The sequence below is a fragment of the Macrotis lagotis genome, chromosome 3, assembly GCF_037893015.1.
Source record: "Macrotis lagotis isolate mMagLag1 chromosome 3, bilby.v1.9.chrom.fasta, whole genome shotgun sequence".
Classification (NCBI taxonomy): Eukaryota; Metazoa; Chordata; class Mammalia; order Peramelemorphia; family Peramelidae; genus Macrotis; species Macrotis lagotis.
In genome coordinates this window covers 172,871,037-172,889,083 of record NC_133660.1, presented here as the reverse complement: position 1 = coordinate 172,889,083, position 18,047 = coordinate 172,871,037, and the positions used below count along the sequence as shown (strand labels likewise).

The window sequence follows — 18,047 nt, the reverse complement described above, 5'->3', positions numbered from 1 at the left end:
TGGCCTCCTTGGCTCTTCCACAAATAAGATACTTCTTTCTCTGGACTCTAGGCATTTTCTCTGACTGTGCTTATACCTGGAAAAGTCTCTCTCTTCAATTCTGCCTACTGACCTCCCTGTCTTCCTTCAAATTCCAATAAACTCCCATTTCCTGCACGAAGCCTGTCCCAATCTCTTTTAGTTCTTGTGCCTTTCCTCTGTAATTATTTTCTATTTATCCCATATATAGTTTTTCTTTATATTTGCAACCCTATTAGATTGTGAGTTCCTTGAGGGCAGAGACTATCTTTTGCCTTTTTTTTTTTTGGATAACCCCAGTTCACAGTTTGGTGCCTGGTGCTTTAAAAATATTTATGGACTGATTGATATTCTATAATTCCTGCTCTCCATTAACTAGCCAGTTATCTTCCCCAGATGCCTTTCTTCATTCTATTCTACTTAGCCATTATAGTCTTCTATGTAATTCTCCTTTCCTCCTATATACTCTCCCCTCAAATAGCTCATCTATATTAATGATTTTAACTATTTCCTCTATGCTCATGATTTTCAAATCTCTGATTCTGCTTCTGTATTTCCAGGGACTTTTAAAATATTATGAATAATCTCAAGCTAAAAATCTGAAATCATTGTCCTCTTTCCCAGGTTCCCTATATCTGACAATGATATCAGGCTTAAAATGCCGAAATCATCTTTGTATAAGAAAGGAAAAGGTAGATGGGTCAATCTGTTTCAAAATTTCAATATTTTCTTCATAATATTTCTCTTCCTCATATCCACTGTCACTATTCTTGTTCTGCATATTATCTCCCACACTGGAACCATTGGAATTGCCTTCCAAACTATTCCCATCTTCAATCATGTCAACTGACCAACCAATGGGAAACTAAGACTTACCAGGATGTCTTACCATCTGCTCTTCTTTTCTACATAGGAAAAAAGTCACCTCATAATCTGATTTCCAACGTCAATAGCACTCTCCCCTCAATTAATTCATTCATTATTTTGCACTTCACTCTGTAAAAGACAAATTTACCTAACCCACTTTACCTAATCTCAGACCATGCTTATAATCCCATATGGTTCTTTGATATTCAGTGTGGTTTACAGATACTGATGATTAAACTGGTACAGAAGTTCAAATAATATTTTGTATATCTTTATCCTAAAATCTGACACATTAGCATCAATAAATAACAATTCAATAAATAATAACTAAATTAGTGAATTAGTCATATTACTATTGTCCTTTAACTCTATTTGCCTGTAATTAAATTTGACCTCCTCAAATCCTGCAGACATTGCTTTTAGCATTTTCTTGTATCTTTCTCAAACTCTTCTTTCCTCATATAGGTTACCTAGCAGTTCATGTTACTGGAATCAATACTCTTCCAACCCTTATCACTTATCTTTCCTGTCCCATCCCAGATCTGAAAGCTAGGCATAGAGCCCAATAAGATCAATGATAAAAAGAAAGGTCATATATACAAGAAAGTATTTATTGGCAGCACTGTGTAGCATCAAAGAACTGGGGAATAAAAAGTAGTACATTGGAAAATAGCAAAGAAAAATCTGTTAGATTATTATAGCAGAATGACTACATTATAAATATTATAAATATGAAAATTATATAGAAGTATGGGAAGACTTATATGAACTGATGCAAAATGAGATAAGAATGCAGATCAAAACATACTAATTTCTATCTAAAATGTTTTATGCTTTTTTCTGTCATGGTTTTGTTCCTCCTTTTGTTCTGATTCTTTCACAACATGACTAATATGGAAATGTTTAATTTAACTATACCTGTTTAACCTATATCAGATTATTCTCTCTCAAGGGGAAGGGGGAGAGAAGGGAAGAAAGAAGAAAACTGTGGAACTCAAAATCTTACAAGAAAATTAATGTTGAAAGCTATGTTTTCATGTTGTTGGAATAATAAACAAATTTGCATTTTTAAAAAATGAAATAAAAAGATTCAGGAAAATAGCATATAAAATTACTACAATAACAAAACAATTAAATCTGAATTTGGTGAAACTGTAATAACCAAGAGTGACTTCAAAAAAGATGTAATACAAAGTAACTCCTCCTAGCTTCTTTGGCAGAGGTAGGAAATTATGGATATGAAACACTTGCATATGTCAATTTTTTTTTAATGTGTTCATTGGCTTGCTAAACTTTTCTTTATAATTCATTGTAACAAGGGATGGTTCTCTGAGAGGGAGAGGAAATATGACTTTTGAGGAAATGGAATGTTAAACCTGGTTCTCTCCTTTGAGATCTGAGACATACATGCCATTTTATGAAACTATATTAGGAAAACAAAATGTTCTAAAAATGTGCTTTAGGAGGGGGATGTCTATAATACTTAATCTAACTAGACTTGAAAATTTGAAAATGCAACATTCTAATAAAATGCTATTAGCAGAAATTTCTGAACGAAGATTTAACATGGGTATGTGAGCTCCAACTTTTGACTTCTCTCTCATCTGTCAATCTTCTCTCTCATCTGCAGCTTTAAGAGACAAATTTGTAGAGTCAAAAAGAGGCCTAGATTTACAGTCAGAAAACCAAGGTTGGTCTGAAACCCAGCTCTGATATTTTTTAGCCAGCTCAGTGATAGTGGCCAAGTCACTACATATCCCAGGTTCATTTTCTTTAACTGTAAAACTGAGAAAACAATATTTACCCTAACGACTATGGGATTTTTGCGAAGACTGCTCTTCAAATTACTACATATATGTATCATAATATATTTCTTCCTATGTATTTTCCCCTTTTGCCTTTTACAATCCCTTCCCATCATCCGCTTCATATTAAAAAAATAAAAATGAGTGGCATCAGGAATTTCTCTTTCTGCATCCTGCCATGTGATAGTATACACATAAAAAAATTGAGTCCTGAATGGAAAAATTCAGGTAAACATAAAGCTAGGTTTTGCTCAAAAGACAAGGGTTGTATGTATCTCCTGTTGCTCAATGCTAACAAGTGTGGATGGTAAAAATTCAACAGCTGGTCCTGGGTCAGAGAGAAAGGAACTTCCTCCTTGTAAAACAGATAGGTCAGCCGGTCTAATTTAGGTTTCCGAGAAAAGGTAAAATAAAATCGATCAATAGAGAGCAAAACTGAACAGTCTGTGATCCTCTAACAACAAAACCACTTCCTCTATGGTGCGAATGGGGTTGCAGAGTTGCAGAAAGGATGCCGGGGGCTTAAAGGTCTGCGGCCTCTGCAGGAGAGGGGAAACTGACAGAAAATTGTGCTTGTGTGCGGCTCTGAGCCTGGGGAAAGAAGGCGGCTGGGGGGCAACAAGGGTCGGAGGATCACGCTGCAGAGAGCGCGCTAGGGCTTTCGCTTAGGATCACTATGCAGGGGTTGGGTTCATGGCCAAAGGAAAAAGGAAAAAAGGAGATGGGTAGAAGAGAAGGCGCGGTCAGTTTCTGTGGCCCAGAGGAAGAATTAGAAAAGAGGTGATGCAGAGAGGGAAACAGAGGCGATGTGGGGGAGAAGAGAGGAGGCAGAATGGGGGAGAGAGAAGGTGGGAAAGGAGAGAGGAGTGATGAAGGGGGAAGGGGATTTTACAAAGGGCATCCGCATCCCCCGCTCCCCAGCATCCATTCCCCACACATGTCCCCTCCCCCTCCCACATCCCCTTCTCCCCACCCCCGCCCAGTCCCCCAGCCAGTCCAGCTGCCACCAAGGCTGCCTGCAGCTAATGTGGCCAGCCCCGGGGAGCGGCCGTGCCTTCCCCATTCCCACGCTGCGGCGGCCACTCACCCTCGGCCCGGGAGCGGATCTCGGACACGGTCCTCCGCATGGTCGGCATCGCGGCGCCTCCGGCCGCTGCAGGTGGGTCCCCCGGCCGGGGATTCGCTCCACCGTCGCCGCCTCCCCTTCAGCGGAGCCTCTGCACCTGTCACTGGCCCGAGGCCGCCGCCTCCGCTCCGAAGGCTTCCCCGCCTCCCGGCCCGGGGTCTCGGGGCGCCGCGCTCCTCCTGCGCGAGCCCTCGGAGCAGGACGCGGCTCGGCGGGGCCCCGGGCCAGCCCCCAGCGCCTCGCCGCTCCGGCCGCGGCCCGGGGAAGGCGGAGCCGGCTGTGCCGGCGAGCGGGGACTGCCCCGGAGCTCCGGAGAGCGGCCGAGCCCAGCGGCCCCGAGCCCAGCGGCCCCGAGCCCAGCGGCCCCGAGCCCAGCGGCCCCGAGCCCAGCGGCCCCGAGCCCAGCGGCCCCGAGCCCAGCGGCCCCGAGCCCAGCGCCCGCACGCTCCAGCCCAGGCTGCAGCAGCCCCAGAGGAAGGGGAGGGGGCGAGGGAGGCACCGGAGCCCAGCGCGCCACTGCTGGCTGCGGCCCCAGCCGGGAGAGCCGCCCGCCCACCTCCCCGCGGACCGTACCAACGCCAGCAGAGGAGGGAGGAGAGGCGGCCAATGCGCTCCGCAGACTCGCTTGGCCTGCCCTGGGCATCCACGCCCCCGGAGTCCTCCACCCGCCTGCTCTGCTCACCCCAATTCAATTAACTCCTTGCACTGCGAGCAGAGAAACCTCCCCTCCCTTCCTTTTACACCCTTGTAGGTTCTCTCCCGACTCCTCCTTTTGCTTTCAGAATCGATGGAACCGACCTCCCCGGGGTCCCAGACTCGTGCTGTGCTTCTGGGTGGGGGGTGGGGGGCTGTTGGGGGCGGTGGGTGAGAAAGAGGAGCTGGGGAAAGAAGTTCCGAAGGGGAAGGGGCCTCTAGGCGTTAAAGGACTGAGACGGCGGGAACAAGAGAGGAGGGTGCCCAGAATAGTTTCCACGGCAAAAGCACCCATTGTGCTAAAAGGGGAAATAAGCCCTTTCCCCCAGCTGCACACTGGGGGATCTCCGTGCTGGCAGCTGTATCAAGTGCTTGGTTTCCTTGTCCTGGATTAGAGCAACAGGTTCCAAGAGAAGCAGCATGGGAAAGCCTGCTTGGGGAGGGTTGAGCACGGGAGGGCTGCACCCCAGGCTGTGGAGCCCCGCGTGATGCGCCCCGGGCAACCTGGGACCCAAACCCCCAGAGCTGATCGACCGAGAATGTTTTCCTGTCGGGTCTGGGGCAGGTCTGCAAATAGAAACTATTTGTTTGGCTCATGTGTCCTAAGAAATATTCTAATCGGCACCTTCTTTTATTTTGAATTAACCAAATGAAAGGGAAAACACCGTTTCGGTTTCAAATTAGATGGTAAGATTCCACTGAAAATGAAGAAGAAATGAATTATTGAAATATTACTTAAGGAATAAATTTAAGCAAGCCATTTCTTTCTTAAGGTGTCTTTGCTTCCTCCCTCCAGCATTACATAAAAGACTGATTCAAATTTGGTTCTTTTTTTTTTTTTCAAGAGCTCTTATTATTTTGAATAGATCCTTCGGAAATCTGATTACTCCCAGGCCTCAGGCCAGAGAAGCTGGCTGGTTCTAGGAGTGAGTGCTTTCCCCTGGGTTTCTTTCTGCAGGCTGCATTTCCTAATCTTGGTTCTGACACACTTTAATATTCAGCCAGCCAGTCAGCAAATATTTATTAAGCCCCTACTGTGTACTTGGCGCTGTTCCAAGTGCTGATATTATACAAGGGCACAGAGAACTCCTTCTCCCTATTAAAAAAGCTCAATATCTAAAAGTATGAGACACTGATACATTTTTAACACCCCCAATCCCAGACTTTAACGCTTTAAAGAATATGTTGCCACTATTTGACACTGTTATTTAATCTTGATCTGTTAGAGAGAAGAGTAGGATTTCATGTGAACAGATAGTTCAGATGCTGAAACTAAAACAAAGCAATAAAGTTGAAGCAGAGCAGAAACAATAAAGAAAGATTTAGATATCTTTAGAAATTATAAGAAACCATAAAATAGATAAATAATATTCTAGAAACAACATAATTATTGGTACTGGAAGGAAATGTTAAGAGAGGAAAAAGTGGGAACATACACAGCAAATATCACCTGGGCAGCTAGGTATTGTGGTGGATAAAATGCCTAACCTGAAATTAGGAAGACTCATTTCCCCTGCATTCAAATCTGACCTCAGACCTAAGTTGTGTGACTGGGCAAGTCATTTAACCCTGTTTTCCTCAGTTTCCTCATCTGTAAAATGATCTGGAAAAGAAAATGAAAAACCAGTCCAGTATTTTTGCCAAGAAACCCCAAATAGGATCATGAAGAGTTGGTCCTGACAGAACTACAGACTAGGTGCTTTATTGAAAATAAAATTAGGTAGTTTGACAAAATCAAGGTAGACCAATTAAATCAAATGTGATCTCTTTTACTTAAGAAACTTCCAAAATTGTAATGCATGACTACCAATTCTCTTTATTTTCATTGGATCAGTCTTTTGGAGCTTCAGTTTCATTTGAGAAATATTTATTGTGCTTACATATTAGATGCTTTGTCCTGATATTGTGAGAGAATCCATAACAAATTTCCCTTCCTCATAGGATGTATAATCTAGTAGGAAGAACATGCTGCTATTGTTCCTGACAATAAACTAGAAAGAAGGGGTAGCTCACATACAGTATATATATATACATATACATATATATATATACCTACATAGGTATACAAATAAGTAAATAAATAAATGTAGATATATATGCATATAATATACACATAGATATAGCTGCATTTATAGATACCTATGTATATGTATAAAATATGCATATAGAAATACTTAGCACATATACAGGTTTATACATATACGTGTATATACACAGATATATATGCTTATATTCACATTTTTGTTGTTTTATCTTTATTATTTACTTTGGTATACTACTATATATATACACACAGATATACACATGTATCATATCACATGATTCAATGATATCTATACAGTAAATGACATGTATATATACATGTCACATATAAGGGTGTTCAATTATACACACACACACACACACACATATATATAAATAATAAAATAATAAAATTGTTTGGATATAATTCCAGATTTATAGAAAAGTTTTACAGTTATGTAAGATCACCTTAAAAGCCCCCAGATTGAGATAATGTATTATTTTGCAGATCATGTTTAGCTGTTTAATATTGTGTCTTGAAACTCTAAAACATGGCTATGCTGGTTATCTAAATGCATGAAGACTTTGGGGACATACTTAAGGTTGTTGTCCTTCATTCAGAGGATCAAAATGACATCACTGTGTTGGGGTTAAGGTATAATATGCCTGACTATGATTAGATCAGTATGAGTTCAGAAGGTTCTATCACAAATCAGGCACAAATATGGCATTTGAATATTTAGAATTCATCTCATGTTTCTTTTGAACGACTGTAATTCTACTTTGCCCATAAAGCACTGAAGCCTCTTTGATGTGGGCACACCATGGTGGTTGATCCTATCTCACAACTGAACACACACACACAAGCAGTCACATCACTCAATTTGAATTAATTATTGGTTTATACTTGATCACTTCTTTTTAGGTTTTTTTTTTGTGAGGCAAAAATGGGGTTAAGTGGCTTAAGGCCACACAGCTAGGTAATTATTAAGTGTCTGAGACTGGATTTGAACCCAGATACACCTGACTCCAGGGTTGGTGCTTTATCCACTGTGCCACCTAGCCACCCCATACTTGATCACTTCTAAAAGAATCATGAATGTGATATTTTTTTATTTAAATCAATAGGATTAAATAATATTTATGCTTTATAAAGCACTTATTTGTGTGTTTTTTTGAGTATATTAGGTAAAGAAAATGGGAGTAGGAACTAACCTTTTACTGGCATAGTATGCCTAATCTTAATTGATATGAGTTGATTCCATCGAAACAATGGAGAAAACACAATAAATCTCCAGGCAGACAGAATTCAGATGATTAAAGATTAAATTAAATCAATACTTTATAATATATCATCTTATAATAATTTTATAATAATATTTATTCATTTCTCCCTACATTTCCTCTCCCTCTGCCCCAGAAGTTTCCAATTTCTCACCAGTCTGGGGAGTAGGAGGAGAGCAAATAGTGAAGGGTAATTGATCTATCCAAACTTATCCATTGAGGGGAGTGGAAGGTTAGGGATTACAGGGTGTCTTGGTATTCTGAAGCTTTGTCCCTTCCACATAATTTTTTTTCTATTCAATTGATTGTAGAAAGAATTCATTTTCTCTATGATTTCAGTTTCTCTATGACAAGGTGACTATGAATTTAATATATCTACATCTATATGTCTATAGATATATAGATGTAGATATATATTGCTAAATTATTTAAATACAATTGGTTTACTTTATGATGTTATAAAACAGTTATGTGAATTCAGCCTAGAGTAAGGAAAGCCCAAGATCAAATATGGTCACAGACATTTGTGTGAACCTAGATAAGTAATTTAACCTCTTCCTGTTTCAGTCTGATCAAGTGAAAAGTGAAGATTAATAATAGCTAACTCCCAGGATAGGGAGATAGAATGTTTCTAAAGGGCTTTGCAGTCCCTAAAGCACTATATATATGCTAGTTTTGATAATTATTATGTTTTATTTATTATTGTGTCATTGACATTGTATCATTGTCAATGTCATAATATTATCACTGTTGTTATAAATAATTTATTATTCATTACAAATAAAATTATTGGTGATAAACTATTAATTATTCTGAAATTAACAACACAATTTTTTTTTCTCAAAAAAGGGTTCCTTCTTCAAGTCTTTGTGAGGTAATATTATATAGACAGACTTTGCCTTACTGAGCCCTGTTGGTAAATTGATTTCAATTGGTCCAAGAAAAGAGATGTTTGAAATATCTACCAGTAGCTAAGTCACTTTAATTTGGGGAACTCAAAAATACAAGTTTTAGGTGGAACCCCCAAAAAGATCTGAGAGAATCCAAAACAAGCATTGAATGGGATCTAAGTATTCCTTACAATCATTTGACTTCCCTCCAACATCTTGGAGACCAGTCTAACCTACTGTAAGTTTTTGGAGTTAGTTTTCTAGTCACATAAAACTAGATTCAAACAATATAGTATAATACAAAAATACCAAGCAGCATGTGAGTAAAAGATCTGTCCTTAGACATAATAGGAAAGGCAACAGCCACTGCCAAGAGACCCTAGAAGGGCACCAAACCCTAATACTAAAACTACTTGCTGCCAGTATCTAAGTAGGGTGAAGTAGGGCTTCCATTTCTGGCATTTATGACATAACCTTTATGACATAGCCTGATTCAGGAATAAAATAGCATTTGACAGAAGGAAAGAAAAAAACAGGACACCACAAAGCAAAGTGACAGTAGGAAGTGGGTGTTCCTGTGCCTCTTCCTTTTCAATTCTCATAAAATAAACATTTATGACAGTGCAGAACAGGAAGCTCCAAAGACATGATGTAGATAGGATATCATAGAGGGAGACTTTGCCAGGCTCTGAAGAAGGGTCATGCTGTAGAGTCCCAGCATAGGCTCTGGAGGAGTACCCTTAATGACTGTCCATCTCAGCAACCTGCAGCTGTTCTTAGAGGAAATCACATGTAAGGCTTTCTCTGACCCAAAAGATCACCAGAAACAAAAACTGCTGGTGGCTGGTGATGCCATCTTGGACCAACTAGGAAAGAAACTAACCAGCTCCCACCAGGTGTAAGACAATAAGCATCTACATGCAACAAGTGTTTCAGTTGTATGAGCTGAAAGTAGATGAATTTGGTTTGATGTAGTCTTGCAAACTTCAGCTGTTAGCTTCTCATTGGCTAATAGTGCAGGCCATTTACAAACATTTTAAAAATGCTTACCTGGAAAGGAAGTAGTACCTCCTCTCCCAGATCCATTGAGGAAATTTGCCAAATACTCAAACTTTGCCATAAGGCTGTGCTCAAATTTCAGAAAATGACCAAAACCTAATACAGGTTATCCAGTTGAATGTATCTTTTTTTTTTCCTGGAGTGTTAAGGAAGCAAAGAACCTACAGTTAAAGTTCATCTTTATTTCTCCTGCCTCCTTAGAACAAACATGGGCATATTTTAATGTTTGGAATCCACATTTCTGGAATACAGTTTTTTTCAGGGAGTGCTGAGGTTACATGTTTCTGAGTCCGAGAAATTCTAATTCTATATTGTGTTTACATGGAGACCAGTCCCTGACCCTTACCTAAGACCCACAGACTGGTAGCCACAGAAGAAAGTAGTCAGGACTGTGACTGAAATTGTTGGAGAAGTCAAAGTAACTATTAAAAAGGGAGACTGGAATGAAGACAGGCAAAGAGGAACAGTCAGTACCATATAATTGTGCTGTGGTTTTTTGTTTTTGTTTTTGTTTTTTTTTTGGCACTCAAAGCATTTACCTCATTTGTAGTGCCTTTACCTTTGGTTTTACTTTTATCAGAAATTTAAGGAAATATTATGAATAAGTTTGTCTAATTAAAAATTCATATTTAAAATTACCGTTTGGGGACAAAAAATTAAAATGACAAAACTCAATGCTAGTGGGGTTGTAGAGAAATAAATATGCTCATACATTGTTAGTGAAATTGTGAACTGGTAAGTCCTTGTGGAACAGAATGATAGCATGATCTTTAAAAAAAAAACCCACCAAACATCATGTGCAAAACACTTGCGATAGAAAGACAAAAATGAATTGGGCACTGCTTCCCCTCCCCTAGTCAGAACGACCTTAAATAGTACCATAAGAAATGTTTCCTTTCTCCTACCTCGTGTCTGTGTTGGAGATCATAAGATCTGATTTGAAAGAAAAAGTATTTCTGATTAGGGAAGGAGAAGGATAAAGCAAAAGAAGATACAAGGAAAACTTGAAGAAGAAGACATTTGAGCTGGGATTTGAAAGCCTAATAGCAATAGACAAGATGGAGTTCAGAGGAAGGAGTGATACCAAGGCCTGAGGCAATCTTTGTTTAAAAATTCAACTAATTTTCTTTTCCTTAAAATTAGCTTCCTTTTGAGACAATACCTTTTATATCAAAAGTAATGATGATTTCCCTAGTCACCCTGTATTCCTAGCTGAAGTGGAAAAATGAAGTATGTAGAGTTAAATAGCAACAGGGATAAGAGGTGTTGTTGCTTTAGACTTATATGTGAGATAACATTGTCTCCTAAACTATGAAAAAATTGCCAATAGTGGGCAATTAGTCAGCATGTCTAACAAGTCTGGTCTTATATAAGGAAGTTAACAGACTATAGAGTAGTTTGTTCCAACTTTATCCTATAACTTTATAACATTTCTGAATCGACAGCTGTGTTCTCATTGGCTTTTTAAAAAATAAGTTTTTATTGCTATTTACAGTCTCTTATATTACCATAGTTATCCCAAGAAAGTCATCCTATATGACAAACAGCATTTTTAAGAGGAAAAAAACATCAGCATAATTGATTACTATAGTGAAAAAGTCCAAAAATATGCATGTGGGTTTGAGGACTTCTTGCCTCTGAAACAGAATATATTTCTTCATTTAAGTTCTGTTAGATCTTTATAATTTTGTTATATTTACTTTTTGATTTTTTGATATGCATTTGTTCTTTCTGTTTACATTGTTATAGTTACTATGTATATTTTCATAGCTCTGCTTGCTTTACTCTGCATCAGTTTACATAAATCTTTCCATGCTTCTCCATTTTAATTATATATATCATTTTTAATGGTATATGGTATATATATTATATTTTAATGGTATAGGGTATATGTATATTATATTCCAGTACCATAATTTACTTTGCCATTGCCCAATTGATGGACATCTATTTTGTTTCCAATTCTTAGCTATCACAAAAAGGGATGCTATAAATATTTGGGATTATATAGGGACTTTCTTCTTTTAGATGACTTCCTTCCAGTAATGGGATTTCTGGTACAGAGAGTTTTGACTCTTTATTTACATAATTCCAAATTTGTTTCCAAAATTGTTATTTCACAGTGATTTTACAATGATGCATTAGTGTGCCTATCTTTTCACAAATACTACAACATTAACTGTTGCCATTTTTTACCAGTTTTCATGTTATGAGATAAAACCTCAGGGTTGTTTTGATTTTCAGTTCTTTTATTATTAGTCATCTGGAATATTTTTCATGAGATTGTGAATATTTTACAATTCTTTTGTTTATATCTTTTGGAATCCATGCTATTAGTCATATTATCTTTATTAATTATCATATCTTGGGCACTAAACCCTTGGAGACATTTGATATAAAGATTTCCCTCTCTTCATTTACCTACTTCCCTTTTGATCTTAGTTGCATGAATGTTGTCTGTGCAGAAACTTTTCAGTTCCTAGTAATCAAAGTTATCCTTTTTTATTTTTTGCAATTGCCCCTGTCTCTTGTTAAGATTGTTATCTCCTACCCATCCCTATTAGTGTTATTTGGTATTTCTCTTCTAATTTTTTATACTATGATCTTTCATATTAAGGTGAAATATTTATTTAGAACTTATTATGGAATGTAATCTAAAGGGTTGGTCTAGGCCTATTTTCTGTCAGACTATTTTCCAGTTTTCCTAACAGTTTTTTTCAAAAAAGATCTTTTCCTCCAGGCACTTGATGTTTTCCACTTTTTCAAACACTAACTTGTTTCTTCATTTTTATAAGTATCTATCTATGCTTTCTCTGGAATTCTAACCCCTTTCTTAAATAATCTTTTAGGTTAGATTTCTGAGATGTCTTAACATGGAAATCTTGGACCAGATCAGGGTGATGAGGATACTATATCTCTTGGCATTGCTTTGACACCAATGGAGTATTGTGGCTTTCTATAAACCTTGTTCTGCTACATGACTTAACCTATGTCTTTATTCCGGTCATATTCTCTGATGAAATACTTTACACAATGTATCTTGTGAAATTTGTTGGTAATAAGTTACAACTTACTCTTCCCAACTAGCTCATGGCATTTCAGGATTGGGACACCTATAATAGCAATGTAAGAAGACAGATGATTAAAAAAAAAACAACAACTTTTCGGTGTGGCTAGGTTGCACAGTGAATAGAGCACTGGCCCTGGAATCAGGAGTACCTGAGTTCAAATTTGACCTTAGACACTTAATAATTACCTACCTATGTGGCCTTGGGCAAGCCACTTAACCCCATTTGGCTTGCAAAAACCAATAAAGAACCAAAAAAATACAACAACTTTTCTTTTTTGGAAAACTTCGAATAATTAGAAGCACTTAGCCATTTACAAGTGACAGTCCAGCCTTCTCTCTTCTTTCTCCTCAACTCAAGTCTCTGCTGACTGATTTTGCATTGTTTCACTCATGCACTCTATATTCCCACTAAATATGTCAACCTGAAATTGTTGTAAAGAATATTCTTCTTCCCATCTTTGTACTTTGGCACACAGGCTATCCCTCTTGACTCAGACATTTCTGTGTATTGGAATTCCTGCAAGAGATCTTTGGGGATTCACCCAGGTTTTAGTTTTCCTCCCTATCCCTGAAGGTGCTTTGTATCACACACACACACACACACACACACACACACACACACAGAAAAATAAAGTCTTTAAAAGATACTTTTGCATTTTTTAATCCCTAGAATCTATAAGGCATGGAAGTGAATTAAATTAAATTCCTGGATCCTATGATAAGTCCAAGAGTCAGTGGACTTAGTTCCACCCATCTTGTAGAGTAAGATCCATCTAACTTATAAAATAAGAGCAAGTGAAACAATGACCTTGGAAAGACAGAAGGTCTTGGCATATAATCACAAACTAGAATCCAGTCCTGGGAAGATTGAGGTTGATGGAGCTCTGAATGAAGAAAGACTAAAGTTGATTATAGTGAGACCCTGGAAAGGAAGGTATTAGGCTACTAGTCTTGGTTGGAAATGGAGATCAAAGTTTGTGTGCTGATTAACAATAGAATTGAACCTACGATTGACCATTACTCTTCTAACCTGGGCAAGACAGGGAGACTCAATCTTTAAAAAAATAATGTAGAAAAATTACCTTTTGGGTGGGAAGACAATTGGAGCTAAGAGGCTTGTCCAGGATCACACAGAGAGTAAAGTCATCAAGGGTCTGTGACTATATTTAAACTTAAATCCTCCTAACTCCAGGCCACCTAGTTGCCCCTGAAGAATTATATTTTAAATGTCAGATTCATAACTTGGGTAATTGGAAGTGATCCTAAAGGCCAAAACCTTAAAATTCTGGGAGGAACAGTTTGACTGTATCAAAATTATATAGGTCATGCTTTTATTGAGATAAAGCCAGTTTTTGCTGAAGGGGTTTCCCCTGTGCCTTGGACTTAACCATAAGGTAAAGTGGAATCCTGGAGTCACAAAGATCTGAGTCCAAATACAGCCTCAGATACTTATTACCTGGGTGGTCCTGAGCAAGTCACTTAAAACTATTTGTCTCAGTTCTTCTTCATCTGCAAAATGAGCTAGAGAAGGAAATGGCCAACTAGTATCTTAGGCAAGAAAACCTCAAGAAAGCTAGTCAGATTGGGTACAAGGAACAGACAGAGGGACTCAAAATGAACAATTTGCTCAGTTACATCGACTAGAGTTCATGTCTGCTTTATGTGTTTCCCCATCTTCCTGCCTGACATTCTGCGGCTGTGCCCTGAGGTGACACTCTCTAGGTGGCTGATAGTTACTCTATAGCCATTTCTGAATAGCTTTAACTATATCTAAGGTAGGCTGCTAGATGAACTGCATGGACTCTGGTTCTTCTCTGTATTAGCTAGCCATGGTTGTAGTTCTGTGGAGCAGGGACCAGGGAAGAAGCATGAATTAATTCAAAATACTCTTCAGGTAGCTCACAGTTCTACTTAAAATCTGCTATACTTATTCAGTTTATGGATACTTCCATACTTTTTATGCCATAGGTAATTTGTGTGGAAAGCCTTAAATGTGCGGGAGCCAGGCCAAAGTACTCTGATTAGAAGTCAGATGGTTAGAGATTTGAGTCATGGGGCAATGAATTAAGATATATCTTCTGGGAATGACTCACAAAATTGATTTGATTACTATTTTCAGAGTTAGAATTGGACAGTCTAGGGCATAGGGGAGAAAAGGAGGATGGAGACCATGAAGTGGAATAGGACAGAGATAATCAAGAAGTGGTATGGTAGATCCGCATCTGGCAAGATAAGAAGGCTTACCAAATAGAAGCTCAGCATTCATGATGGAGCACATATCCTGCCTGGACAAACTTGAGTCTTCGTTTGGGCTGTTGATGAACAAGTGCCAAAATGGATAAGAATACCAATTATATCAAGCTAGACAAAGACATTGCGAGTCTGAGAATTTTGGAGAAGCTTATGTATCAAAGGATCCTGGCAAAGGATCACCAAATTTGTGCTAGACTGAAGTGAATTCATAATCTTGTAAGCTATTTTATGTTCTGATGAGGATTTAAGTATCATTGGTAGTGATATTATACTCAATGCTGTTTAAGTTGTTTTATTAATTATATACTGTGAGTCTCTTACTTGTTCCAAGACTGAATCAGATTGTACACTGAATAAAAACTTGCATTTTTCTACTCCCTATTTTCTGGGCAGACCTAAGCAATAAGGACAACCATCCCTAGGGTTTTAAGGTTGGAGAAACAAAGAGAGTAAGGAATGAAAACCTAATCCCCTTATTAAAGACTTAATTCCCCAGGACTAAAACAGTGCAATCTACAGGCCTTGGTTCAGAATAGTATAAAATAAGGAACTAGTAAGGTATCCTAGCCCTATGGGCATCAGAAAGTATTCCTTAAATTGAAAGAACAGGGGAGGGTGGCTAGGTGGCTCAGTGAATAGAGCACCTGGAGTCAGGAGTACCTGAGTTCAAACCCAGCCTCAGACACTTTATAATTACTAGCTGTGTGACCTTGGGCAAGCCACTTAACCCTATTGCCTTGCAAAAACTTAAAAAAAAGCAAAAAACAACCAGGGAAAGAGAGAAAAGAGAAGAAACAGGAGGATCCAAAAGAGTGGAGATGAATAGGCAGATAATTAGAGCTTTGCATTTAGAAATAATGACCTGGATTAGGGTAGTAGTAATGTTGTTGTTGTTGGTGGTGGTGGTGGTGGTGGTGGTGGTGGTGGTCCTTTCTAAGAATAGAGAGGAGGGAGTAGATGTGAGACCAATTAAAACTAAGGTCTCTAACACCAGGTAAATAATAGCTACAACAGAAATAGTGATGTGGAAGAAGGCTCCTATTTAGGAGAAAGTTATTAAATTCCAATATAGACACATGAAGTTTCAGATTACTAGTGAGAACCTTAAAGAGAGATATCCTGTAGTCTGCTGAGGATATAAGTCTGGAGCTCAGTAGAGAGATTAGGGTTAAAGATGGTTTTATAGGAATCATCTGTATGAGAGGCAGATTATGGAAGTGAATAAGACTGCCAAGGGAGGGAGTAAAGAGTGATATAAGCGAAGAAGACCAAGAATAGCATTATAGAAAACGTCCATGTTAAGGAATGGGGAAGAAAATTAATTACCTGAGAAAGAGACAAAGAAAGAATTATTATGTAATCATGAAGGCACATGAATCCTCAATCTTTGTTGCCTATCATAGTCTAAGTCTTTAATGCTTTTTCACTCATTCTGACTGGGAATTCCTTCCCAAAGATCTTCAGATGGTTTGAACTGATTTGGTAGTAGTCCAGAATCTCCTCATTCAGAAGCAACCTTAATTGACCTTGCTTCAGTGAATACAGTTTTGGTTTAAAAAATTCTCAATCAGTCCACATATTCTATAGGATCATAGGCTTCTAGATTTAGAAAAGGAAGAGACCTTCGAAGTTATTAGAGATCATCAAGATCAAGTCCCTAATTTTATGAGCAAACTGAGCTCCAGAAATATATGATCTGTCCAGTTAGTGTCTCAGGTAATACTTGAACTCAGTTCTTAGTGACTGACTCTACAGCCCTTTATCAGTATGCAGTAGCATTACATTTTCTTACTTCCAAGTATTTATTGATGTAGAGAGGATTAATACATATTTGTTTATTCTGATACTTTGGGTTTCAATACTGTGAATGGAATATGGAAATGCTATGAGGCAATCCAATCACTAGCTAAGATTTCTTCCTTATCCTATATTAATAGAATGAGTTAAACATAAAAAAATTGTTTTTAGTTCCTTTGTATACTTGTATCTGGAATGTTCCAGGGAAAAAATATTTTTCTTTTTGTTTTCAATGTATATTCATTTTCCCACTAACCTTTTTTTATTATGTACTCTTAGCATTTACTGAATATAGACTTCATTTTTGAAGCAATACAGTATTTTACTATGGTGATATATGGAAAGGGTAATATGATATACACAGAAAAGTTATTGCTATTTGCCAGAGGTGACATAGCAAGTTATATTAGAAATGAAAAAAGAAACTGAACAGCCTCACTTTCTAGAGGCTATCTTAGAAAATCATAAGAATAATAATTAAGTATTACAAGTGAGAAGAGTTTTTCTTATTAAAATTGTAGAGGGAGTAATTTTGCACCAAATGAAAGTTATTAACAAATTATAATTCTAAGATTTTGGATTTAGAAAAATATGTCAGATCAGAATCCAATGATATACTGGTAAAATGAACCATGGAATAAATGTAAATCATAGTTTTCATATCAAATAAGGAAATATACCATTGATATTCAGGAAATTTATGTATATTCTGCATAGTATTCTATAATTCTCTGAGACATTTCAAAGATTTACTGCAAAATCACAATGATTTTTATATTACTAATCTAGAAATTTCTCAGAAATAGTATCTCCTCGAAGAAATGATCATTAATCACTCAAAATTTTTCCCAATTTTGCCTGAATCCTGAGCCAAGATAAATGCTTCATCCAGGATAATGTTTATCCCTAAAGAAAGCAAGGAAAAAAATCAAAATAAGTTGCAATTTTACTTGGGGCAGCTAGCCCTGAAGTCAGGAAAGCTCATCTTCCTGAGTTCAAATGCAGCCCCCAGACACTCAAGACACATGATGCTATTTGCTTCAGTTCTTCATCTCTAAAATGAGCTGGAGAAAGAAGTGGGAAATCAGTCTCTCTATCAAGAAAAATACTAAAACGGGACATGAAAAGTTGGACATGACTGAAAAACGCCATCATCACAACTT

General features: G+C 38.0%; 1 protein-coding gene and 1 long non-coding RNA gene across 5 annotated transcripts in view; one reads left to right on the top strand and one right to left on the bottom strand.

The window, feature by feature from the left end:
* Positions 1–3,888, bottom strand: part of ATP8A1 (ATPase phospholipid transporting 8A1) — a 290,003-nt gene extending 286,115 nt beyond the window's left edge. For all 4 annotated transcript variants that reach the window (XM_074229523.1, XM_074229525.1, XM_074229524.1 and 1 more), the window contains exon 1: positions 3,778–3,888. In XM_074229523.1, the coding sequence (XP_074085624.1) occupies positions 3,778–3,826 (49 nt within the window). In that variant the 5' untranslated portion in view covers positions 3,827–3,888. The remainder of the gene's footprint in view (positions 1–3,777) is intronic.
* The window catches only part of LOC141517967 (uncharacterized), a 44,159-nt gene continuing 29,822 nt past the window's right edge, over positions 3,711–18,047 (top strand). The window contains exon 1 of the long non-coding RNA XR_012477035.1: positions 3,711–3,849. This is a non-coding gene — a long non-coding RNA (uncharacterized LOC141517967). The remainder of the gene's footprint in view (positions 3,850–18,047) is intronic.